Genomic DNA, 23,288 nt, shown 5'->3' with positions numbered 1-23,288 from the left:
TGCCCACCGGTGCCAGTCACACCTTTGTGGCTGTTAAACAGGCCTGCCGAGGCTCAAAGGGAGTGGGAGGGGGCGTGTTTCTCGTGGGTGAGATTAGGGTGGACCTTTGCACCTCTCGAATAGGATCCATTAAGGCCGGGCAGTTTCTCTGTTGGGTCCACCTGACCGCAGGGCATTTTCTTAATCTGGGTGTGCCAGGTGTTTGGGGTAAAATGAGGCCCCAAGTCAAGGAATTAGTCCTAGGACTTTTAAGGCCTTAAAACAGCCAAATTACTTTTTGCTTCTTCCCCGTGCTGCGTTTTGTAACTCTAATGAAAAGTTTTGGAAACCTTGAAAGGGTGTGTGTCCTGATAAGCCCCCTGTATTCAGATTAATCCTTTAGGAGGAAATCCTGAAATTTAATGCAGTGGCCCTTGATTTACGACCAGAATTGAGCAGCTAGGACCCCATCCTCCTCCTCCTCCCTCCCTCCTAGCACTGATGATGGTCCCTACTTGGGTCATGAAATGTCTGCAAGGAAACTGCCAGGCTCAGAGAGCACCAAGGACCCTACAGTCCTCCTCTTTTCTCTTCTCTTCTCTTCCACCTCCTCCTCCTCCTCCTCCTCTTCCTCCAACCTCCCTTCCTTTCAGCACTGATGATGGTCCCTACTTGGGTCATGAAACATCTGCAAGGAAACCGCCAGGCTCAGAGAGCACCAAGGACCCTACAGTCCTCCTCTTTTCTCTTCTCTTCCTCCTCCTCCTCCTCCTCCTCTTCCTCCAACCTCCCTTCCTTTCAGCACTGATGATGGTCCCTACTTGGGTCATGAAACGTCTGCAAGGAAACTGCCAGGTTCAGAGAGCACCAAGGACCCCACCAGTCTTACTTTTGTGTAAGTGCAGACAGATTAGTCCATCAGATACAACGCCCCCCCCCCGCCCCCAACTTGCCCTCTCAGCCCCAAACTTCAGGTCACTAAGTCGCCTTCCCTTTTCTTGTGAAAATTATGTGTCTTGGAGGTGTCAGCCCAGAGCCTCCCCATGCAAGGACAAGAGAGTTTAAGAAGGGTTTTTTTATTTCTTGTTCTTTGGTTTGGTACGCTTGGCAACCTGCCAGGCAAGATCCTCCAGTCATGATGAGCAGGAGGGAGACGGTCCCCTGCAGAGGAAGTTCGGGTAGAAGGTGTATTTCTTCCGGTACTGGCCTACGTTTTCCTTCAGGCACAGCGCCAGCCCCCGGTCACAGCTGCAGATCCCTTCTTGGCACCAGTTGGCACCCCTGCCTGCAATAGAAGAGCCCCACGAGAGGGGAGCCCAGTCTTGGTGGAGGAAGGAGCCCCAAGGAAGAGGTTTTGCACAAGGCCGTGAGACGGAAGCACCCTTCGGATTGGGGGTCTTTGGTAAAGGTGCCCACCCTGGCACTGGCACCAGCCTCCCTTCACAGCCCCCCTCAATCTCACCCTTCCCTTTTGAGGTGCCGCAGCCCCCTCGGGAGTGAAAGGCAGGGGAGGGGCTTGGCTCTCAGTTATTATTAAGTTAAATTTATTTGCCGCTCATCTCACCATGGGCGGTTTCACAAAGAAATGAAAAGGAATTTGAAACAGAGTGAAAGTCAAGTAATAGAAGAATAAAATAAAAGAGTAGAAGAATGAAATAATTATAGGTAGTTTTTGAGTTACGGCGGTAATGCTCACGGTAGTAATTCATGAAGGTCATTAATCAGGTCACTCCCCTGACCGACCTGATTTTACAATCTTTCTTGCATGGTCAAATGAGGGAAGCTGGATTCGTTTAACGACCGTGTGATTCATTTAGCAACTGCAGTGATTTGCTTAACCACCACGGCAAAGACTCACCTTGCTAGCGACAGAAAATCTGGTCCCCACTGTGGGGCTAGCTGTGCCCAGGAACAGAAGCCCTGTGTTTGTGCGTGTGTGTGCGTGCCCGAAAAGAGCTCCTGCAAGCACCCAAGGCAACTCACCACACTGGATCCGCCCCCAGTAGTAACTGTAGCTGTAGCGGGTGGACTTGGGATGGCACCCCCACTTCTCCAGCTGGCCATAGCAGCAGTCGTGCCACTGACAACACCTGGGGGGGAAGGCAAACGGGGTGTCTCAGTGGTGAAATGTAAAATTTGTTAATACCGGTTCTGTGGGCGTGGCTTGGGGGGTAATGTGACTGGGTGGGCGTGGCCAACGTCTTCTTTTTTTACTTTTAAAAGTATTTTTTCTACAACTTCTCAGGAAGAGGTAGTAAAAAAAATGCTTTTAAAAGGCTCCTCTGATGATCCCAGCTGAGTTGCCCGATCGTCAGAGGCTTTTTTCCTTTTAAAGGCAAAAAAAATGCTTTTAAAAGTAAAGAAAAGGCCTTTTTTTTTTTTGCCTTTAAAAGAAGAAAAAAGCCTCTGACGATCGGGCAATTCAGCTGGGATCATCAGAGGAGCCTTTTAAAAGCATTTTTTCTACTACCTCTTCGGCTGAAGAAGTTGTAGAAAAAATGCTTTTAAAAGCCTCTGACGATCCCAACTGAGACGCACGATTGTCAGAGGCTTTTTTTTTAAACTTTTAAAAGCATTTTTTTGGCTGAAGAAAAAATGCTTTTAAAAGTAAAAAAAAGCCTCTGATGATTGCGTGGCTCAGCCGGCCATGGGTGGTGGCAGGGTTTTTTGCTACCGGTTCTCCGAACCACCCGCTGCCATCGCTACCAGATCAGGCGATGCGGTCTTAACCAGGAGCGTTTCACTCCTGGGGAGTCTCCCAGGAAGCATCCTGCCCCGCCCTCTCTTTCCCCTTTGGCCTCCGTGGGGTCTTTCAAACATTTTTCAGAGGGAATTCTGGGATTTGGAGTCCCAGCATCTCTGGAGGCTCACCAGCTTTGCAGAGAGGGGGACATGGCGGTGGGTCACCCCCTTACCTGTCTGTGGCATCCTTGGGCCTCCCTCTGCCTCCTAGGCCGCAGTAGCACCCATAGGTAGAATAAAACGGGATAGCCTTCTTGCCGGTCAGTTGGGTGATCATGCGGCAGAGTTGTAGCAAATCTCCGTGGGTCGTGGTCAGCTCTAGGAAACAATGGTGGTTGAAATCCCAGGAATTGAGAAGTATCCCAGACTAGATTTGTGGGTTTGTTCTGGTCTAGTGTGAACCAGGACTTCGTGGCTTGGCCCTTAAACCAAAGGGGCTCCAAACATGCCACTTTTAAGGTTTGTGAACTTCAACTCCCAGAATTCCTCAGTCAGCCATTCTGGGAGTTGAAATCCACAAGTCTTAAAAGTGGTCAAGTTTGGAGAAGCCTGAAACTTAATTTATTTAGTGATATCCTATGGCAGATACAGAAATTGAGGACCAGAATTGCCGCTTTCATCCCCACGTACCAAAGTGAATGCACGAAGGGATTACAGAGAGTCCTTGACTTATGACTTCAACTGGATCGACCACAATTTGGCCATTAAATGACTCATGTCCGATATCATTTGCCACAGTCATGAAAAAAGAAAAAAAAGCCAGCTCCCCTCATTGGTTTGCCGCTGTCCCTGGTCCTGAAAGTTAACATCCGTCTTGGAGCCCACATTGTAAGCCCAGAAAAACAACCCAACCAACCCAGCAAAGCCTGGTTTGTAAGTTAGGCTTAGTGTGTTATGCAGTCCAGCCCCAAACTCTGGCTTATGCCCTGATACATTACGTGAATCCTGTTAATTGTGGCTTGTTCAGCAAACCAAGATTAAAATAAAAGGCGGCTTGGATCGGTGAACTCAGTTGGACGCCTGCAAGTTCCGCCTTCTGGAGGGTTCTGGGCTGAGCCACCCAATCGTAGAACGGTGGAGTTGGAAGAGACCCTAAGGATCATCTAGTCCACCTCTCTGCAGGGTGCAGGAAAAGCAGCACAACCCTCCTTGAGAGGCAGCTGTCCAGCTGTTCCTCAGAAAGAGAGAACCCACCACCTCCGTGGGAGACCCTTTGACACCTTACCAGAAGTCAGCAGCAGCAGCAGCCGCAGCAGCATGGAGGGCCCCATCTTCAGCTACAAAGGTGGTAACTGTGAAAAATGGTCACAAGTCACCTTTTTTTTAGTGCCGTTGTAACTTCTAAAGGACACTTAATGAATGGTTGTAAGTTGAGGACTACCTATACAGGAGAGGGGCGACTTTTCTGCATCTGGTGAAACGCTTCGTGTGAAGGAGGAATTAGAGAATAGACTAGACTAGAATTAGAATTGGAATTAGAATTAGGATAGGATAGGATAGAATAGAATAGAATAGAATTTTTTTTATTGGCCAAGGGTGATTGGACACACAAGGAATGTATCTTTGGTGCATACACGCTCAGTGTACATAAAAGAAGAGATACATTCATCAAGAATCATAAGATGCAACACTTTACTGCCTGGAGTTACTTGTAAAAAATAATAAAGGCAGGGTCCCAGAAAAATCCAAAATCTAATCTAATCCATGGACTCCCTCAAATTATCCCAGAATAAACCTGGGAAGCCTCGGCTTCTGTTTTCCAGAGAATGGGAGACCAGAAGTGAAAAATGGAGCTGTGCTCTGCGCATGGACAGAAACCTTGCAATTTACAATTTTGCAAATGCATTTTAATTTATGCCTGCCTTGACAGAGGAAGAGAATTGGAAGACACTGCTGGGGTGTGTGAAGGCCCCCTCCCGCCTTTCATTGTCCCCCCCCTTACCTGTTCCTGCAGTGCAACAGACAGAGAGGATTCTGGGCTGCAGAAGTCGAACGTGGCTCCCTAAAGGGGTTTATAGAGGGCTCCAGAGGGACCTCCCCCCCCTTTCAGGAATTCAACCCCGGAAATTTTACTTCACTTTCAGTTTTTTTGTGCTTCTTAGAACCAAAAACAGGAAGCCAGAAGGGAATTTTTGACTGCAGCATTTTGGGCAATCCCAGTTCCTGGCAGAGTTCAACAAAGGTGAAAAAACAAATTTCACAACCACCCTGTGAGGTTGTACAGTTTTTTCGAAGCACCTGCGGGCAGGAAAAAAGTAACAGATGGAAGATTATCAAACAGAGAGATTTAAACTAGAACTAAGAAAATGTTTCCTGGCACTGAGAACAATTAATCAGTGAATCAGCTTCCTTCTGGAAGTTGTGGGTGATCCATCGCTGGAGGCTTTTAAGTAAGAGGAGACTGGACAGCCACTTGCCCAGAATTGTATAGGGCAGTGATGGCTAACCTTTTTGCCTTCGCGTGCCAAAAGCGGGGGGAGCACAGGGTGGCTGGGTCATGCGCATGCGTGCCCACACCCATAATTCTATGTGCCCCCCCCCCACACGCATGCGCGCGTGACCACCCTGCGCTCCCCTCACTTTTGGCACGCAATGGCACAGTTTTTCACCCTCCCCAGGCTCCAGAAGCTTTCTAGGACCCTGGGGAGGGCGAAAACGGCCTCCCCACCCCCCTGGAGGCCCTCCGGAGGCCAGAAATGGACCCTTTGCTGACTTCTGGTGGGACTGGAAGGCCTGTTTTTTGCTCTCCTCAGGCTCCAGAGCCTTTCTGGGAGCTGGGGAAAGCAAAAAACACACCTTCCCCACCCACCTCCAGGCCCTCTGGAGGCCGGAAACAGTCTGTTGCCCTACTTCCGGTGTGCCCAGAAGGGCCAAAAATCAGCTGGTCGGCATGCACAGAGCTGAGCTTGTGTGCCCACCGATATGGCTCCGCGTGCCACCTGTGGCATGCATGCCATAGGTTCACCATCACGGGTATGGGGTCTCCTGCTTGAGCAGGGGATTGGACTACTAGATGATCTCCAAGGTCCCTTCCAAATGTATTCTGAGACCCATACTCAAAATAAGGAGGAATTTCCTGACAGTGAGAACAATTTATCAGTGGAACAACTTGCCACCAGAAGTTGTGGGTACTCCATCAATGGAGGTTTTCAGGAAGAGCTCCATTTGTGTGAAATAGTATTGGGTCTCCTGCTTGAGCAGGGGGTTGGACTAGGAGGGACGCGGTGGCTCAGGGGCTAGGACGTTGAGCTTGTTGATCGAAAGGTCGGCAGCTCAGCGGTTCGAATCCCTAGTGCTGCCGTGTAACGGGGTGAGCTCCCGTTACTTGTCCCAGCTTTTGCCAACCTAGCAGTTTCGAAAGCATCTAAAAATGCAAGTAGAAAAAATAGGGACCACCTTTGGTGGGAAGGTAACAGTAACAGGGTTGGACTAGAAGACCTCCAAGCTTCTTTCTGACTCTGTTGTTCTGTATTCTGCTCCTGCTCTCTTCTCTCCATCTGTATCTTCTGGGGAGGAGAACATTTTCCCAGGAAGCCCCGTCACAGAAATGTCAGCTGTCCAGATCTTCTCATGGCCTGCCTTTCCCCCACCCCCGCAGGCATTCCAAAGTTCCTTGCATCACAATCACCTTGCCTTCCAGAACAATGGTGGTGGTTCCATCCAGTGGCGGAGTGTCACACAGCTTTGCTTTTGGACAAGCCAATCTGTGGGTTTTGAGCTTTCAGGAGGTCCCCATGAAGCCTTCCGGACCAGAGGAAAGAGCTGGGAGGTGACCAGCCGAGAGAGGTTCCCCGTTAAACCTGGGACAAGGTGTATAACCCAGCTGAGCCATTGCAGGGCTCACCTGTCCGACTTCTGCTTCCTGCCTGTCTTGGTGTGGGTTTCCCCTCCAGGCTCTATTTGCAAGGTGGGGAGGGGGTAAGAAAAGGAGAAACCCCCTTAGGTGAAAGTCCCTTTGTACCCTCTGCCAATCAGCAGCTTCCTCCTTGCCATGCTTGCTGGATTTTGCAGACTGCCAAGGTTTAAACTCTTCAAATGTTTAATACTAGGCCTTCCTGGTTTCCAAAATGATGGGTGTCTTTGAGAGAGATTTTTCTCGTCTCTCTGTGTGTGTGTGTGTGTGTGTGTGTGTGTGTTTTCCCTGATTTGGGAAACAGCTCGGTTGCAATTAACAAGCGAAAGAAAGGGGAAAAAAAACAACCAGAGGAAAATAGTATTTAAGCAGACACCCCCCCCCCAAACAAAAAGAGTAAGGAAGATGCTAGAAGACATGAAATTAACCAGGGATTCTGAGGGGATAAAGATAATCTAATCTAGGAGAGATCCAACCTAGAATTGAGGAGAAATTTCCTGATAATAAGAACAATGGAACGGCTTTCTTTCAGAAGGTGCTCCATTACTGGAGGTCTTCAAGAAGAAGAGACTGGATGGTCATTTGTCCAGAATGGTCTAGGCTCTCCTGCTTGAGCGGGGGTTGGACTAAAGACCTCCAAGGTCTCTTCCAGCTCTGTTATGAGTTATTTGTAGAAATGATGATAGCGGCCGTCTGTTTCTCCTCCTCCTCCTCCTCCTTCTCCAGGCACTTCCAGAGATGAGGCTGTCTCACATAGCCATGGTGCTGGGGGCGAGTGGTAAGTGCTGGTAGGTTCCGGGGTCTCTCACGGACCTCCCCCCCTGAAGAGAAGAGGAGGGATCTGCTTTCCCTAAACGTCTACGGCGGTTCTCAGTCGTGCTGATCCCCAAAGATGCTTTTTCAAGAGGCAAATGAAACTTCTTGGAAGAGATTCCAATTGTCTTTTCAAAAAAGCACCTCTCGGACGATCTGCTTTCTCCTGCTTCTCCCTTTCTTTTATTCTCCAGTGTTTGCTTCCTTCTCCTTCTGTTTTATTTTTCTTCTTTTTCGGTTTGGGGTTTTTGCTCGCATTCAGCTCCACCTCTTCTCTGCCTGCCTTCCCTTTAAAAACAAAAGCAGAACCATTTATGTTTTAGGGTTTGTTTTAAAAAGAAATGGGTAGGGTCAGATTGGCTGGCTGGCTGGCTGGGGAATTCCGGGAGTTGGAGTCCACCCATGCTGGCTTGCATGTCCTTCCTGGTGACCTCTTGAGGACTAGCTTCTTTCCCCTATCTTTACAGTGTTTGCCATCACCGCCAGCAGCCTCCTCAACTTCAAGATGATGATCCAACGGATCACGCAGAAGAACGCGCTCATCTACTTCAACGGCTACGGCTGCTACTGCGGGAAGGGCGGGCGAGGGAAGGCGAAGGACCCCACGGACATGTGAGTGCGGCTGCCAAACATGGGGCTCCAATGGCCCCCCCCCGCCTCTTTTGAACCTGGTTCCCGGCATGGCCGCCCTTCTGCGGCACCCAAACCCCCACCCGTGTGAACCCCTCTGGCTGTGGGACAAGGCACGAAGGAGAGCAACAGCCTTCTGCAGCACAGCTGGTCCTTGACCTACAATCACAATGGAGCCCAACGATTCCCTGGCCAAGCAAGACGGTTGTTAAATGAGTCTTGCCCCCTTTTGTGACCTTCCTTGCCAGAGCTGTGTGCAGTTGTTGGGCACAAAATTGTACAATGCAGTCACTGCAGTTGTTGAGTTAGTGACATGGTTGTTGAGTGAATCTGGCTTCCCCACTGAGTCGGAAAAGGGGATCACGTGACCCCGGGACACTGCAACCGTCATAAATGTGAGTCAGTTACCAAGCATCTGAATTTTGATCACGTGACCATGGGGATGCTGCAACAATAGGGGCGGGTTACAAAACCCGTCACTACTGGTTTGCTTGTGGGGGTGCGCATTCACACAGAGCCTCCCGCCGCCACTACTGGTTTACCTGAACTGGGGCGAACTGGTAGCAACTCACTATTGTGCAACGGTCGTAAGTGTGCTCTCTCTCTCTCTCTCACTCTCCAAAATCTGACTTTTGCCTCTCTGGTCCAGGTGCTGCTATAACCACGATTGCTGCTACGAAAATTTGCATCGCCAAGGTTGCCACCCGTACATCGACCACTACAGATACCTGATTATCAACAACCGGGTGCTGTGTAGTGAGTTCTCCCAGGTTTTGTGGTATTCACAATTTTGCAGGGGGTGGGAGGAAAGTTGGGAAGGGTCTGATGCGCCTCCCGCCCTTGGGCTGATTCTGCCTTCTCCTCCGGCCCGCAGAGTACAAGAACAGAACGGTGTGTGCCACCTTGGCGTGCGAGTGCGACAAACACGCCAGCTTGTGCTTCAAAAGAGAAGCGCCAACCTACAACCGCAAACTGCGACATTATCCCGTAGCTATGTGCAAAGAGGTGACCCCCAAGTGTTTTCCCGGCCCCGAGTTTTGAGGGGGGGGGGGCTCTGATGGCTGCCAGATGGACGGCATTCAGCCTGGCCAGCGTGCCTCTGCCTCCTCCCAGAGCCTGGGCCTTTTGGGGGCTTGTAAATAGAGACTTGTGTTCAGGTTCTCCCAAACCTCAACCAAGGATTGGAAGCCTTTGTGTGTGTGGTGTAAGCGTGTATAATAAACATTTGTTTTTCTTTTAAATCATTCATTTGACATTTGGGAAAGGACTCTTCTAAGCTGAGTGTGAGGGGAAACTTGAGCAGAAATTTAAAGCAGGGGAACAAATAGGATGGTGGATCCTGATGAGTCAGAAAACAGTGGTTGCATTTTAATTGCATCATCAAAGAAGCTGAGATTGAGCAAGGCAGTGGTCGGAGGGGGCTTCTAAATTTACAGAGAAGAGGAGATGCCTGGACAATTCCTTTGAATTAAGCTCAGCTCCAAGGCATCGTGCAGATCTCTTGGCAAGAGCCTGGAAGAAGTTTGACCTTTTGCAGGATATTTGTTTTCATCCAATTTACAACCCTTAGCTCGCCTAGTGGCCTCCCATCCTAATGCTAATGAATTCCTGCTCTTGGGGCTTCCCTGCAATGCTCAGAGACTGCTGCCCTCCCCGATCCAGCGCCATCCTCCGGGACTTCAGTTCCCATAGTCCCCTGCCCTCGTGGCATCAGCCGGGGATGGTGAGAATTGGAGTCCCCTACACCAGGGAACATTAGGGAAGGATGCTTTTCTGGTCGACTTTTGTGCCGAGTTGCTCGACGGAGTTTTCTGCTGCTGCTGGAGGTCCTGGGTGCGAAACACACAGGTGGGGCTTCATTTTGCCTCTCCCCCCCCACTCCACTCGGATTTCAATCTGCATAAAAATGGAGATTTAAGGGTGGGGGTTGAAGATGTAAAAGCAACTCTGGGTGAGAGCAAAAAGAAAAGGATGCCAGGTAGGCCAAGCAGGCAGAAGCCCTATCTAGAGGAGAGGAATGGCCAAAATTAGCTTGCAACGCAAAGGAGGGGGCAAAGTAGCTGACATGAAGCCCTTGCTGGTTAGCTCCAGGCCCCCATGAAAAACTTCCGAAAGTTACAACATCATTGCAAGGTAGGCCAGGTAGCCGGAAAAAAATAGGTTTAAAAAAACTTTTTCAAGGAAAGAGTCACCTCTACACTTTTCCAAAGTCTATGTGCCCGCAGTGACCATATCTGACCTCAGAGTCGCACTTCCGGTTTCTTCTAGCCCCGTTTTTAACTGCTCTAGGCAAACGCTCTGGCGCGCGGCCTTTTGACGTCATCAAGCGTCGCTTCTTCCCGGAAGTGCCTTGCCGGAGCGCACGGACGTAGGTAGTCGGCCTCCCCGCCGGTTGTCATGGAAACGGGGGGCCCTCTCTCAGCGCGCCGTTGGGCCTCTTCTGGGGCGCACCGAAAGTGTCTGGCGGGCGGCGAGGTCGCGGGACCTCTTGGGCGTCTGCGTGCGGAACTCCCTGCCACAGGAGCGAGCCAGTTCCCTTCCGGCCACCCCCCAAAACCCTTCCTCCTCCTGTTTTCCCCACAACAACAACCCTGTGAGGTGGGCTCGACAGAATGAGGGGAGTGAGCCAAAGACACCCAGCTTGCGATAGTTGTGGGGTTGCTTGTGTGTTGTGATTGTACCCTGGCTAGTGACTAAGATAAGGCGAGGGAATATATAGTCCTTGACTTACAATCACAATTGTTAAGTGAGACATTTGTTAAGTGAGTCTTGCCCCATTTAACGACCTCTCTTGCCACAGTTGTTAACTGAATCACTACAGTTTTTGGTTAGAATAGAATAGAATAGAATTTTATTGGCCAAGTGTGATTGGACACACAAGGAATTTGTCTTGGTGCAGATGCTCTCAGTGTACATAAAAGAAAAGATACGTTCATCAAGGTACAACATTTACAACACAATTGATGATCAATATATCAATATAAATCATAAGGATTGCCAGCAACAAGTTATAGTCATACAGTCATAAGTGGAAAGAGATTGGTGATGGGAACTATGAAACGATTAATAGTAGTGCAGATTCAGTAAATAGTCTGACAGTGTTGAGGGAATTATTTGTTTAGCAGAGTGATGGCCTTCGGGAAAAAACTGTTCTTGTGTCTAGTTGTTCTGGTGTGCAGTGCTCTATAGCATCGTTTTGAGGGTAGGAGTTGAAACAGTTTATGTCCAGGATGCGAGGGATCTGCAAATATTTTCACGGCTCACTTCTTGATTCGTGCAGTATACAGGTCCTCAATGGAAGGCAAGTTGGTAGCAATTATTTTTTCTGCAGTTCTAATTATCCTCTGAAGTCTGTGTTTTTCTTGTTGGGTTGCAGAACCGAACCAGACAGTTATAGAGGTGCAAATGACAGACTCAATAATTCCTCTGTAGAACTGGATCAGCAGCTCCTTGGGCAGTTTGAGCTTACTGAGTTGGCGCAGAAAGAACATTCTTTGTTGTCCTTTTTTAATGATGTTTTTGATGTTAGCTGTCCATTTGAGATCTTGCGATATGATAGAACCCAGAAATTTGAAGGTTTCTACTGTTGATACTGTGTTGTCAAGTATTGTGAGAGGTGGAAGTATGGAAGGGTTTTCCTAAAATCTACCACCATTTCTACGGTTTTGAGTGTGTTCAGTTCCAGATTGTTTTGGTTGCACCACAAGGCTAGTCGTTCGACCTCTTGTCTATATGCGGATTCGTCATTGTCTCGAATGAGACCAATCACTGTTGTGTCATCTGCGAACTTCAGTAGCTTAACAAATGGATCATTGGAGATGCAGTCATTGGTATACAGAGAGAAGAGAAGTGGGGAGAGCACACAGCCTTGGGGGGGCCCTGTGCTAATTGTACAGGTATTTGATGTGATCTTGCTTAGCTTCACCTGCTGCTTCCTGTTTGTTAGGAAGCTTGTGATCCACTTACAAGTCTGTTCCGGTACCTGTAGCTGGTTTAGCTTAGTTAGAAGAATGTCTGGAATGATGGTATTGAATGCTGAACTAAAGTCTACAAAAAGGACCCTTGCATAGGTCTTTGGAGACTCAAGATGTTGTAGGATGTAGTGCAGAGCCATATTAACAGCATCATCTGTTGATCTATTTGCTCGGTATGCAAATTGCAAGGGGTCTAAAAGCGGATTCGTGATGGTTTTCAGGTAGGAAAGCACTAGCCTTTCAAAGGTTTTCATGACTACAGATGTTAGAGCAACTGGTCTGTAGTCATTTAGTTCCTTGATGGTGGGCTTCTTCGGCACTGGGATGATGGTAGAGCGTTTGAAGCAAGAAGGAACATAGCACATCTCTAGTGATTTATTGAAAATATGGGTGAAGATGGGGGCCAATTGGTCAGCACAGACTTTTAAGCAAGAAGTAGCATGGTTGTTAAGTGAATCCGGCTTCCCCATTGACTTTCCTTGTCAGAAGAGCGCCAAAGGGGTTCACGTGACCCTGGGACACTGCAACCGTCATAAATATGAGTCAGTTGCCAAGCGTCTAAATTTTGATGATGTCACCATGGTGATGCTGCAACGGTCGTAAGTGGGAAAACAGTCCTAAGTTTTTCAGTGCCGTTGTAACTTTGAACGGTCACTAAACGAGTGGTTGTAAGTATATGGACAATTTGAAGAACAAGGAAAGCAGAATTGAAACTTCTCTCTTTTCCTATTACAGGGAAGCCACCCTCTAGTGATAACTATGGATTCCGCCGGTCACCCTTCGATGGGTGAAATTATCCTTCTGGCAACCAGTTCGGCCGTCACTGCAATCCTCTATGCCGTTTACAGACACAAGTCAAAAGTTGCAGACAGTCTGAAGGTGAGCGGCTATTTGGATCCTGGCTTAAGGCGGCTTTTTGGGATCACTGTGTTTGTTTTTGTAACATCTGCCCTACTGGCCTGATTCCAACTACAGCTACAGGAAATTTAGCTTTCAGAAATGAAATTTATGGTAGATTAACACTGTATATATGGGAATCTTCAAAATACCAAGTCCCCCAAAAGAAAAAAACAGAGTTCATTTGAAGATTTTAAACACCTGGAGGCAAACCCAGAAAAGTCACTCAGCAAAGCACAATCTGTGCTGGCTGTTGTGACCCAGGCGCAAGTAGGTGTAGGTAGTAGTAGATGCAATCAGTTCAAAAGCAAACAGACTTTATTAGAACAGCTGAGAATTAACTCATTCTCAGTGTCCTCCAAACTAAAAGCAAATTCTTCATAACACAGAGTTCTTCAAGTCTTATCACTAACCTTGGTCTAATTAGGCAAACTGCCAAAGGCTTTTCTTGGCAAAAGTTCAAAAGCAGAAGACGCCAACAAGAAATAAATGCAGCAAGGCAAGGAGCAAGGCTATCAACGTTGTTTTCTGACAAAGAGCCCAAACGCCATTGCTCATCTTTTAAGTCTTATGGGAGGGGCCAATCATCTCCTGGCCTTACTTCCGAGTCCTCCTCTTTGCTTTAACTGCTTTTACCTTCTGGCAGCTCTTCTCATGCGTGCATTAGGAACAGGCTTCTCCTGTTCCTCTGCCTCACTACTGTCAGCCTCTGGAGGCTCCGGAGTCCGCACCTCACTCCCAGATGGCCCTGGCCCCACCTCAGCCTCCAACGCAGAGCCCTCATCCGGGCCTTCCCCAGCCTCCAGGACTGGCCCATGTTCTTCCTCAGCCTCATCACTGTCTAACTCGACTGCCAGCTCCACAGGCTGCTGGTGGACCACAACACTGGCATTCATTTGTACGTATGATGACACAAATGAGTTTAAAGGAAGCCCGAATCTACCACTTTGGATATTTTGTTCATGCTCAGAAGTTGTCTTGGCAAATGCAGTGAGGTGGATGTCTCTGAAGTGGGGAGAAGGCCCTCTCAGTGATGGGGATCAATTTTGACATGACCTCTGATATTTATAATTTCACTACCAGTTAGTTTTCTTCCGCTTCGCAATTTGCCAGAGAAGTATGTTTGTGGAATGTCTGAAAACTCAGGCCATCTCTTTGCTCTGATTCAGGTTGTTGTTGTGAAGTTTATTTTTCTTTTCCTTCCCCCAGAGTGCTAAAAAGGTCACCCTGGATCAGGATTTAAAGAATCTGCTGATGGAAGCCCCAGGGAAATGCGTCCCCTATGCGGTGATAGAAGGTATGTCCTTCCTGTGGGGAAATTGTGTAAGTGTAATTGTGTATTTCCACCAGAGTACATCTATGGCATCTTTCATGAGGGATCCCACTGTAAGCATTCAGCAAATGGATCTACAGATGGTTGACCATTGGGGAGGTTGCTGGCCATTCGCCCTCCTGGGTGCTCTCCTCCAGATGGGCAGGGGGGCTTGAATTTTCGATGACCCTCCCCTCAATGTCCCTGGAAGCTGCTGCACCCATCTGGAGGGCCGTAAATAATTGGCCTGCCATCCATCCATCCATCCATCTCCTTGCTGGCTTCTGCACAGTGGGTGTCTCCCTCCTTCTGGTCACTGACTGCTGCCCGGTCTTTCCTGCCCGATCAGGTGTGGTGCGCTCTGTCAAGGAAAGCCTCAACAGCCAGTTTGTGGACAGTTGCAAGGGGGTGGTCCAGAGGCTGACCCTTCAGGAGCACAAGATGGTGTGGAACCGGACCACCCACTTCTGGTAAGTCCACTCCCGCCTCGTTTTGGAAGTAGGATCTTGCTAACGGGCTGATGAGAACCACAACGTCGGTGTGATTATTGTAGCCTGAAGTCTTGTAAGCTGCCACATGAGAACACTCAAGCTTTTGAGACAGTCGGTTGTTTTATTTCTGAGATAAAGTTTTGGGGGTTCACAGATGTTATTTCTAGGTGCTGTGGGAACGTTTCATGATTTCTCAGAGTTTAATTTATTTATGGTCATAAGAATATAAAAATATTCAGTTTCTTCATATACCGTATATACTCGAATATAAGCCGATCCGAGTATAAGCCGAGGTCCCCAATTTTACCCCAAAAACTGGGGTAAACTGGGGACTCGAGTATAAGCCGAGGGTGGGAAATGAGGCACCTACCGGTTGGGGAAACCCTCCCTCCCTCAGCTGAGAAGGCTGGCGGCTCCCCGCCCGCCTCTCACTGCACCGGCAGGGCTTCAGTCCGGTAAAATGTGAAAAAAAGAAAAAAAAAAAACTCGAGTATAAGCCGTATATACTCGAGTATAAGCCGAGGGGCTTAAAAAAAAAAAAAACTTGAGTATAAGCCGTATAGACCCGAGTATAAGCCGAGGGGACGTTTTTCAGCACAAAAAATGTGCTGAAAAACTCGGTTTATACTCGAGTATATACGGTATATGGAAATGATCAAAAATGTTCAGCTTCCTTGCTTAAGTTCTAAGCATTCTGGCCTAACCTAGACATTGAACTATCTCCGTGTTTCTCTTTTTATCACTTCCCTGTTATGAATTTAATATACATTTCACTGTTTTTTTACATGTATTGGTGCTTGGCTGCATTCTGAATAATGATTATCGTTGTCATTATACCTCTGTCTTGCTATAACTAATGAAATAGATTTCAGATCTCTGCCACACTGAATTTTGTCAGTTTTAAAAAGCTGCCTGGTCTTTGGGTCACGCAGTCTTGTTCCTCTCATTTTCTTTTCCAACCTCTTTCTGGAGGGTGGTGTTTAGATCTGAAACTTAGGATTCAGGCTGGGAAACAATGCAGCTTCCTCGAGGCCGACTCAGTGCAGATCAGGGGTGTCTGCCCCACTTTGCATGACCTCCCTACTTTAAGCAATCACTCCAGACATTCAGAGAAGTTGGGAGCTGTTGCCCAGCAGCAAATATTCCTAGAGGCTTTGGACAAAGAACTCACCTTAAAGCCTCTCAGTTTTCCACTGCATGTTCATAGTGGGATACGATAGAAAAGGAGAGAAGGGAGAGGAGGCTCTTAAAAATTGTGCCACAATGGTGTTTTTCATTCTGGATGAAATTTCCCCAGGAACAATTATGAAAAGATCATCCACCAGAGGACAAACACGGTCCCTTTCGATCTGGTAGCCCCGGGGAGCGAGGGCCCCCCCGACGTGGCCGTGAGGGTCCTGAAGCCCCTCAGTGCTGCCGAGCTGAGCCTGGAGACCGTCTACGAGAGGTTCCACCCCTCGGTGCAGTCCTTGACTGACGCCATCGGCCACTACATCAGTGGAGAGCGACCCAAGGGCATCAAGGAGACCGAAGAGATGCTGACCGTTGGGGCGGCCCTCACCGGGGTCGGCGAGCTCGTCCTGGACAGCAGCACCATCAAGCTGCAGCCCCCCAAGCAGGGCCTGCGCTACTGCCTGAGCAGCCTGGGGTTCAAGACGTTGCTTGAGCGGCAGGAGTCGAGCGTCCGGTTCTGGAAGGTCCTGACGACCCTCTGCGGGCTGGCCAGCTGCGCCCTCCTCATCTTTGTTCTGCACAAACAGTACCGGTGTCAGCGGGAGAAGCGGCGGCTGCGTCAGATGCTGGAGGGCATCGCCGCCGGAGGGGATGCCACCAACACCTGCGTGGTCTGCCTGGGCAACGGCCGGGCCTGCGTTTTCCTCGAGTGCGGGCACGTGTGCTCCTGCCTCAAGTGTTACGAGGCCCTGCCCAGGCCCCCCCGCTGCCCCATCTGCAGGCAGCTGATCGCCAGGGTGGTGCCCTTGTACAACAGCTGAGGGGCGACGACCCCCCTCTCAGGCTACTGTAGGAACTGGTTTGAACATTGCTGCGTAAAACGGGGAGCGGGTTTCGTGGGAGGGGAGGGGGCTTAGCGGTAGCTCTTTGAGCAGATCGACAAAGCCAAGTGGTGTTGCTCCCACACTCAATCTGGAATCGAACTGCCGGCTGTGGCTTTGGTAAAAATGCCGAAACGAAGGTTCTTCTCTTTTCTTTGCGCGTGTGAATAAATCGTCTTTAGATGTTGCTTGTTGGAGAACTCCCAGGATGATGTTTCTGGAGCCGTGTGGCGTTCAACGCACCTTTTTGATTCATTGGCGCTTTGTGTGTTTGGCCCTGAATGTTATTTTTCAGTTCCATTTCCCTGCCTACTCAGGTCCCAGAATAAAAGGAGGTTGCCTTGCCCTTGCTTCAGAGGCAGCTTTGGCTATTTTTGCCTCTAAAGGATCTTACATGTGTCGGGAAAGAGATGGAAGGGGAAAGAAATTATATTTAAAGAGGGGAGAGAACCATGGCTGTGTTGGAAATTACTGGATAGCCAAGCAAAGCCTCCTTGGAGTTTCAGACCCGGAACCAAGTCTCTTTCAAATGGCCTTACACACCTAACCTGGATAGCCCAAGCACGCAATCACACTCAAGAGCCGTGGGCATCCTGAGAGTCAGAAAAGAAGGAAAATAAATTTTGCTAAATGCTGTGAATGCGCCTCCCGCCTGATCAATATTTAACCCTTTTTGCGTAACTAAAAACTCTGGTTGCAGTTTCTGAGGGAGCAGGTTGCCGCATGCATGTGTACGAACGGAGGCGGCAACCGAGATGCTTTTTTTGGGGAACTCAAAAGTGTTGATTGGAAACCTGCTTCTGGTCTCTTCTGGAGACCGTTAGGGGGCAGTGTTGTCCTTGTGGTCTCCTCTGCTGTCTCGGTGTGCCGCTGTCCCTTGGGTGCAGGCACCTTGGCGAAGCAAAGCAGGCGGGAAGCAGGCCAGCCCGCTTAAATTTCTCTGCCCGCCTCACCCACGGCATGGCCTCTACTGCCAAGTAAACAGAATTTCCTTGGCGGCCCCAAGGCCTTAGAGACTTAGAAATAACTTTATTGTCACTTTGAATGTACACTAACCAGCATTGCATACAGCTGATCAGCAAGGGTCCATACCCAAGAATTGGGAACGTCTAATTTAATAAAAAGAAGGACCAGAGGTGACCTGATAGTCTTCCAATATTTGAGGGTCTCCCACAAAGAAGAGGAGGGGGTCCACCCCTTCTCCAAAGCCCCTGAAGGCAGGACAAGAAGCAACGGAGGGGAAACTCATCTGAGAGAAGCAGCCTGGAAGTAAGGAGAAACTTCCTAACAGTGAGGACAATTAATCAGTGGAACAGCTTGCCACCAGAAGTTGTAGGTGCTCCATCACTGGAGGTCTTCAAGCGGAGACTGGACAGCCATTTGTTAGGGATTGTTGAGGGTTTCCTGCGCCAGCAGGGGGTTGGACTAGAAGACCTCCAAGGTCTGATTTCTCTTAGATCACATACATCTTACATCATCCCCACGGTCACATGATCAAAATTAAGGCGCTAGGCAAATGACTCGTACTTATGACAGTCGCAATGTCCCAGGGTCACGTGATCCCCTTTTGCAGCCTTCTGACAAGCAGAAGTCAAGGGGGAAGCCGGATTCGCTTAACGACCGCGTTGCTCATTGAACAACCGCATCGATTGGCTTCACCCTCATGCCAAGAAAGGTTGTGAAGCGGGGGAGGGGTGTGTGTGTGTGTGTGTGTGCAAAACTCACCCAACAGCTGTCTTGCTTAGATGGGGAAAGTGGGGGGGGCTCAGTGGTGGTCATATGCGCCTGATTCTAGGGCAAAGCCCCCCCCCCCCCCGAACCCGGGCTTGGAGGGCAGGAATGGCTGCTGGGAACCTTCACGTGAAAAGGAAGGAAAAGAGAGGGGCGCTTTGTAGAAACAAGGCAGGAGGGTGTGTGTCTATTTTCCCCAGTCAGTGAGTCAGTCTCTGTGTGTGTGTGTGGTTGTGTGTTGTGTGTGTGCGTGCTTGTGCGCGCCTGGCGCTTGCAGCCAAGCCTGGTTTGGGCGTCCATCCCACTTTTTCTTCTTCTTCTTCTTTCTTTCGGGACTCGGCTGTAGGGAAGGAGCGAAGCGGGAGAGCGGCAGAAGGAGAAGAGAGACCCCCGTGGGAGCGGGGGTGGGCGCCGCTGAGCGAGGAGCGCTCCTGCGCGGCTGCTTGGCTCGCTTCTCCTGAGCTCCGCTCGGCCCGGGCAGCCGCGATGTCGGAGGTGCAGCTGAGCCCCCGCGGGGAGGCGGGCGAGGGGGCGCCGCTGGGCTTCGCCTGCCGCTTGCAGGACACCAGCAGCTTCGGGCCGGGGGGCGCCGCCAAGCGCGCCCCCAAACTGGCCCAGATCGGACGCAGCAAGTGCGGTAAGTGCAAGTGCGGAGGGAGGGAGGGAGGGAGGAGACCCCCTCCCAAAGTCTGCAACTTTGCCCCCAGGGCGGGGGGCTTGAGACTGCCCCCCCTGAACTCCAGATGGGGGTCTTGGGGTGAACTTTCCCCCGGGTGGGCTGCTCACCCGCCCAACCTAGCCTGGGTGAGGCGTGCAGAGAGCGCAAAGCCCATCATCCCCTCCTCTTCCTCCTGGCTGGTGATGAAGGCGGTTGGGGGTCTGCGCGCAGGTCGAGTTTCGCTTTTCAAGTGGGACGCCGGACTCTACTGGATTGGCGGGGGGGTGGGGCAGCTTTATTCGCCCCCCTCCCTTCAAGAAGGAGACAAAAGGCAGCCCTTTGGAAGGGTGGGTGGGGAGGAAGGTTCTGAAAAGAGGTGCTGCCTCAGGGGTTTGCATTTATCACTAGCCCCCCTCAAAAGGTGGGTGCTCACCCTAGGAACAGTTGGGCCCCCCCCAAGTCCTGTGGAGGAAAGGATCCAGGGAAGCCCCCAGCCCAGCATCAAGGGGAGGGGGGGGTCAGCCCTTCTGCTCCCCCATATTTGGCTGAGTCAGCAGAACTGGTCAAGTGCGAAGCCCCCAAGGTGGGGGGGCCGTGTCTCAGCTGGTCTGCTACCATTAAAGAGGCCCTGGTGCAGACAGTCTCCAAGGGGCGGGCGGATGGATAGAAGTCAAGATGGAGCAGAGTAGTTGGGACAAGAGCGATCACAGACTTCGGAGGCCGGTGTGTTAGGGGGAGGGAGGGACACAACAACACAAGGGTGTTTGGGCTGCTATTTATCTCGTTGTGGATTCCGGAGAGAAACCAATTGGGAGGTTTCTAGGTCAACCCAACGTGGACCAGAAGGACCAAGGCTGGCTTAAAAACAGTGGCAGCCTTTGAGACAGAACAACAACAAAAGTGTGTGTGCACTCCCATATGTGTGTCTCTAGTCTTTCTTCTATCCATTTACACAGATCCTGCCTTTAATTAAGGGCTACTCAAACATCCTTTTTGTTGTGGTTTCAGAAAACTCTTCTGGTGCCACTGAGTCAGTCTTGTGATCCTGCTTGTTGTGTCTCTCTCTCTCTCTGTGTGTGTGTATCTTCATTTTTGTTGAGCTTGAAAATGCCTGTTTAAGAATCTGAAAGAGAATCTTATCAAATTCTCGACCATGCTATGATCTGCTTCTCAAAATAGCAATCAAACTCACCTGGTTTTGTACCCAAAGCGATGTTTCCTGAGCAACAGGATTGTGTTGTGTACCAGGTATACCTTTGTGTGTGTATATGTGTGTGTAAACCTTGTGCAATGCATGCACATTCGTGAAGAACCTCACCTCCTCCTGTGCTACAGAGAAAAAGAGTGTTTGGCTTATAGAGAAAACCCCCTTAAACTGGATCCCCACAACTATTAGATCAGATTCTCCACGGTGGGATTTGTGTCTCTGGGTGAGGTAGGACCCAGCCCAATCTCCAGAAATTATGTGGACCAACCTGTCTGCTTTCTTACTTGGCCTGATCAGCGAACCCTGGATGTAGATGCAGGTAGCCCTCGAATTACGACCATAGTTAAGCAAGGCGGTTGCAAAGTGAACAACAAAGAAATAAATAAACAAAAAGGCAACAATGGAGGTGTTTACTCATCTTTCTTTTTCCTTTCCTTTTTTTCTCCTGCTTCCAGTTGTCATTGAGGATGATCAGATTGATGATGTACTGAAAAACATTTCAGAAAAGCCACCTCCGGGTGTCTAAATATATATATATATATATATATACATGTCTCGCCCAGAGACACTGAGTTTAAAAAAATGAGGGGCGCAAAAATAATTTACCTTTCAGCCCAAGAATGGGCAAGATCGTTCATTTTTTAAAAAAAAAATGAAGAAAGGAAGAACTTTTTTGGCTGAAAGAGGCAGAAAGCGATGGTGTTTTTTTGGAGTTCTTCAACGCTAAGTTGGGATCCAGCTGGAGACGCCTTTTAAGGAGCTGCCGAGAGGCTGAACTGAAGCCTTTTATTCCTGCCCCCCCCTCCAGAAAGTCCAGTGTTCAAGTTGGACTTTTAGAAAGTCTTCTGAGAAGAGAAACAATTGGGGTGGTGGGCAGAGGGTCTCGGAGGTCTTGTTTACATGATGACACCTTGCAAAAAATATTCCATCACCTTGCACGTAACATGGTCTGTACTTTCTATTTATATATTTTATATATTCTTGGATTTTGCGAAGGTAAAAGGAGGACAAAAGGATGGTTTGTAATCACACACACACAAACCAACACAACACTGTATGTGATTCTGGTTACCTTTTGAAGTCTCTGGAATGTAAGGAACTTTTTAAAGAGAAAGTTTGAACCAGGAAGAAGGTTATCCTTATTTCCCCAAAACTGGATTATAATTCTAGTATTTGACATTTGGGGGCAATGCTTAGTCACTCAGGTGCAAATAGAGAAATGTAATTTTATATACAGAAAATGGAAGACACGTTGTTTTTTTTAAAGTATTTGTGTGCTTTTTTTAAATGTTCCCTAGCAAACGAAAGCTTGTGTCAAACCAATCTTTGCTTTTTAAAAATACTTTAGTGCAAAGTCGATTCTCTTTGTTACTGTGCAATGAAATAAATAAAATGTGTGCGTACACAAACCATAATCCTGAAAGAAGAGTGCCAAATATTTTCTGAAATGCAAAATATTTACTTCTCTGTTTCCTCTGGTAGGGATTTTGTGTATATGCGAAGTTGCTTTTTTTTTTTGTACTTAAGGAGTTCTTGCCTCTCTGAGGACTTTTTATACCGAACTGGTTGATTTGTGCAGAAAGAATTTTCTCCTGATGCCGTCCTTGGTTTTCCTTCAGTTCTCTTTTTTACTGATTCAAGTCTAACCATTTTAAAAACAATTGCATGACACGCCAAGCATTAAAAAGGGCTGCCTTGCTTGCAATGGTTTTTATCCTTCTCTTTGGCTGCATTTTGCAATGATGTCCTTAAAAAGGTGGTTTGCATCTTTTCCTACAAGCTTTGTGTATCCTGCACGAGAGTGTTTCTGCAATGGATAATAAATGATTATGACTTATATCGGTAGTTTCTCATCGTTTCTTGTACACCCCGCCCCTGTTCAGCCTTACCTGGACAGCCAGGAGCTACACTGGCCCACTGTCTTTTTTTGCCATAGACGTTAAAGTGAACCACTGCAGAGAGAGAACCATACGGTCGTTAAGTGAATCTGTCACAATAGTTCCCCTTAGTTCTGGGTTGGTCCTCTCTTCCATCCATTGTGTCTTGCCTTGCCTTCTGGTGCTTTGGAAAATAGGTTGGCCCCCCCTCCTTCTCTGTGGCAGCCCCTCAAATACTGGAAGGCTGCTATCATGTCTCCCCGCCTTCTCCTTCTCTTCAGATGGAAATTAGTCAAGGACAGAGGCAACCTAGAAACAAGGAGAAATTTGATGACAGTGAGGACAATGAATCAGTGGAACAGATTCCCTGCAGAAGTTGTGGGGGCTCCATCACTGAAGGCTGTTATGAAGAGATTGGACAGCCCTTTGTCTGAAATGGTTAGTGTTTCCTGCCAGAGCAGCGGGTTGGACTAGAAGACCTCCAAGGTCCCTTCCAACTCTTGTTGTTCTGTTACCCGGCATCCCAACCAGGCATTAAGCATTCCAAGGGAGCTAGTCTTGAGGACCGCCATCATTATTCATTAACAACTTTTTTCAGCAGCTGGCTCGTGAGACACGGATCACTGAGCTTCTGATGGCTGCTCTGCTCCTCCCAAACCGCATCCTGATTTCTCTGGTGGCTTTTGAAAGGACCTTCTCATTTGCCCGGCGATGCGCAGAGAAGCTTTCTATTATTCATGCAGGGTTCAGCAACCCGAGAGGGCCAGGGTACAAAAGGCCTCTCAGCCCGGACGTGCCTCTGGCTTGTGAGTGGTGCATGGTGGCTCCACCGCTCAGCCACTCAGCCAATATTCTAGTTTCAATTCTCCAGCAAAAGACCAAGGAAAGGGTCCTGCTGAAAAAAGCTAGAGGGGGACGTGATAGCATCTTCCAATATTTGAGGGGCTGCCACAGAGACTGGGTGGGTGGGTGTCCACCAGTGGTGAAATCCAATATTTTTTACTACCGGTTCTATGGGCGTGGGAGGGGAAGGATATTGCAAAATCTCCATTCCCATCTCATTCCTGGGG

The 23,288-nt window shown here is 49.0% G+C and overlaps 4 protein-coding genes across 7 annotated transcripts; 3 read left to right on the top strand and 1 right to left on the bottom strand.

The window, feature by feature from the left end:
- Positions 1-1,053: 1,053 nt before the first annotated feature.
- On the bottom strand, positions 1,054-4,794 carry LOC131187248 (phospholipase A2 nigroviriditoxin basic subunit B-like). The gene is made up of 5 exons (XM_058161521.1): positions 4,664-4,794; positions 3,947-4,013; positions 2,895-3,039; positions 1,963-2,069; positions 1,054-1,264 (listed from the first exon to the last, which is right to left on the bottom strand). The coding sequence occupies exons 2-5, from the start codon at positions 3,990-3,992 to the stop codon at positions 1,113-1,115; spliced, it is 450 nt and encodes a 149-aa protein (XP_058017504.1). The 5' UTR covers positions 3,993-4,013; positions 4,664-4,794; the 3' UTR covers positions 1,054-1,112.
- A 2,518-nt stretch (positions 4,795-7,312) lies between these two features.
- Positions 7,313-9,250, top strand: LOC131187196 (basic phospholipase A2-like). Its single transcript, XM_058161435.1, has 4 exons — positions 7,313-7,352; positions 7,855-7,999; positions 8,667-8,773; positions 8,892-9,250. The coding sequence occupies exons 1-4, from the start codon at positions 7,313-7,315 to the stop codon at positions 9,056-9,058; spliced, it is 459 nt and encodes a 152-aa protein (XP_058017418.1). The 3' UTR covers positions 9,059-9,250.
- Positions 9,251-9,396: 146 nt separating this feature from the next.
- Positions 9,397-18,814, top strand: MUL1 (mitochondrial E3 ubiquitin protein ligase 1). Of its 4 annotated transcripts, none has more exons than XM_058161506.1 (5): positions 9,397-10,385; positions 12,727-12,870; positions 14,098-14,185; positions 14,550-14,670; positions 15,989-18,814. In XM_058161506.1, the coding sequence occupies exons 2-5, from the start codon at positions 12,751-12,753 to the stop codon at positions 16,683-16,685; spliced, it is 1,026 nt and encodes a 341-aa protein (XP_058017489.1). In that variant the 5' UTR covers positions 9,397-10,385; positions 12,727-12,750; the 3' UTR covers positions 16,686-18,814. The 4 variants fall into 4 exon arrangements, with proteins under 4 accessions (XP_058017489.1, XP_058017491.1, XP_058017488.1 ...); XM_058161508.1 differs by having other exon boundaries at positions 9,397-10,389; XM_058161505.1 differs by lacking the exon at positions 9,397-10,385 and adding an exon at positions 10,396-10,615.
- Positions 18,815-18,829: 15 nt separating this feature from the next.
- Positions 18,830-22,180, top strand: CAMK2N1 (calcium/calmodulin dependent protein kinase II inhibitor 1). The gene is made up of 2 exons (XM_058161522.1): positions 18,830-19,113; positions 20,797-22,180. Exons 1-2 carry the CDS (start codon positions 18,963-18,965, stop codon positions 20,865-20,867), a joined length of 222 nt encoding a protein of 73 aa, XP_058017505.1. The 5' UTR covers positions 18,830-18,962; the 3' UTR covers positions 20,868-22,180.
- The last annotated feature ends 1,108 nt before the right edge of the window (positions 22,181-23,288 follow it).

This window comes from Ahaetulla prasina, chromosome 18, assembly GCF_028640845.1.
Source record: "Ahaetulla prasina isolate Xishuangbanna chromosome 18, ASM2864084v1, whole genome shotgun sequence".
Lineage (NCBI taxonomy): Eukaryota > Metazoa > Chordata > Lepidosauria > Squamata > Colubridae > Ahaetulla > Ahaetulla prasina.
This window is presented reverse-complemented; position numbering and strand designations above follow the sequence as displayed.

Bases quoted from the DNA above. Each gene is read 5' to 3' on its own strand.
- LOC131187248 (XM_058161521.1), bottom strand. From the start codon at position 3,992: ATGGGGCCCTCCATGCTGCTGCGGCTGCTGCTGCTGCTGACTTCTG. The intron at 2,070-2,894 runs GTAAGGGGGTGA...CTTCCCCCCCAG, and splicing joins CCCAAGGATGCCACAGACAG to GTGTTGTCAGTGGCACGACT. The intron at 1,265-1,962 runs GTGAGTTGCCTT...CTTCTATTGCAG, and splicing joins CTGGGGGCGGATCCAGTGTG to GCAGGGGTGCCAACTGGTGC.
- LOC131187196 (XM_058161435.1), top strand. From the start codon at position 7,313: ATGAGGCTGTCTCACATAGCCATGGTGCTGGGGGCGAGTG. The intron at 7,353-7,854 runs GTAAGTGCTGGT...CTATCTTTACAG, and splicing joins CATGGTGCTGGGGGCGAGTG to TGTTTGCCATCACCGCCAGC. The intron at 8,774-8,891 runs GTGAGTTCTCCC...TCCGGCCCGCAG, and splicing joins CAACAACCGGGTGCTGTGTA to AGTACAAGAACAGAACGGTG.
- MUL1 (XM_058161505.1), top strand. From the start codon at position 10,415: ATGGAAACGGGGGGCCCTCTCTCAGCGCGCCGTTGGGCCTCTTCTGGG. The intron at 12,871-14,097 runs GTGAGCGGCTAT...TCCTTCCCCCAG, and splicing joins AAGTTGCAGACAGTCTGAAG to AGTGCTAAAAAGGTCACCCT. The intron at 14,186-14,549 runs GTATGTCCTTCC...CTGCCCGATCAG, and splicing joins CCCCTATGCGGTGATAGAAG to GTGTGGTGCGCTCTGTCAAG.
- CAMK2N1 (XM_058161522.1), top strand. From the start codon at position 18,963: ATGTCGGAGGTGCAGCTGAGCCCCCGCGGGGAGGCGGGCGAGGGGGCG. The intron at 19,114-20,796 runs GTAAGTGCAAGT...TCCTGCTTCCAG, and splicing joins GATCGGACGCAGCAAGTGCG to TTGTCATTGAGGATGATCAG.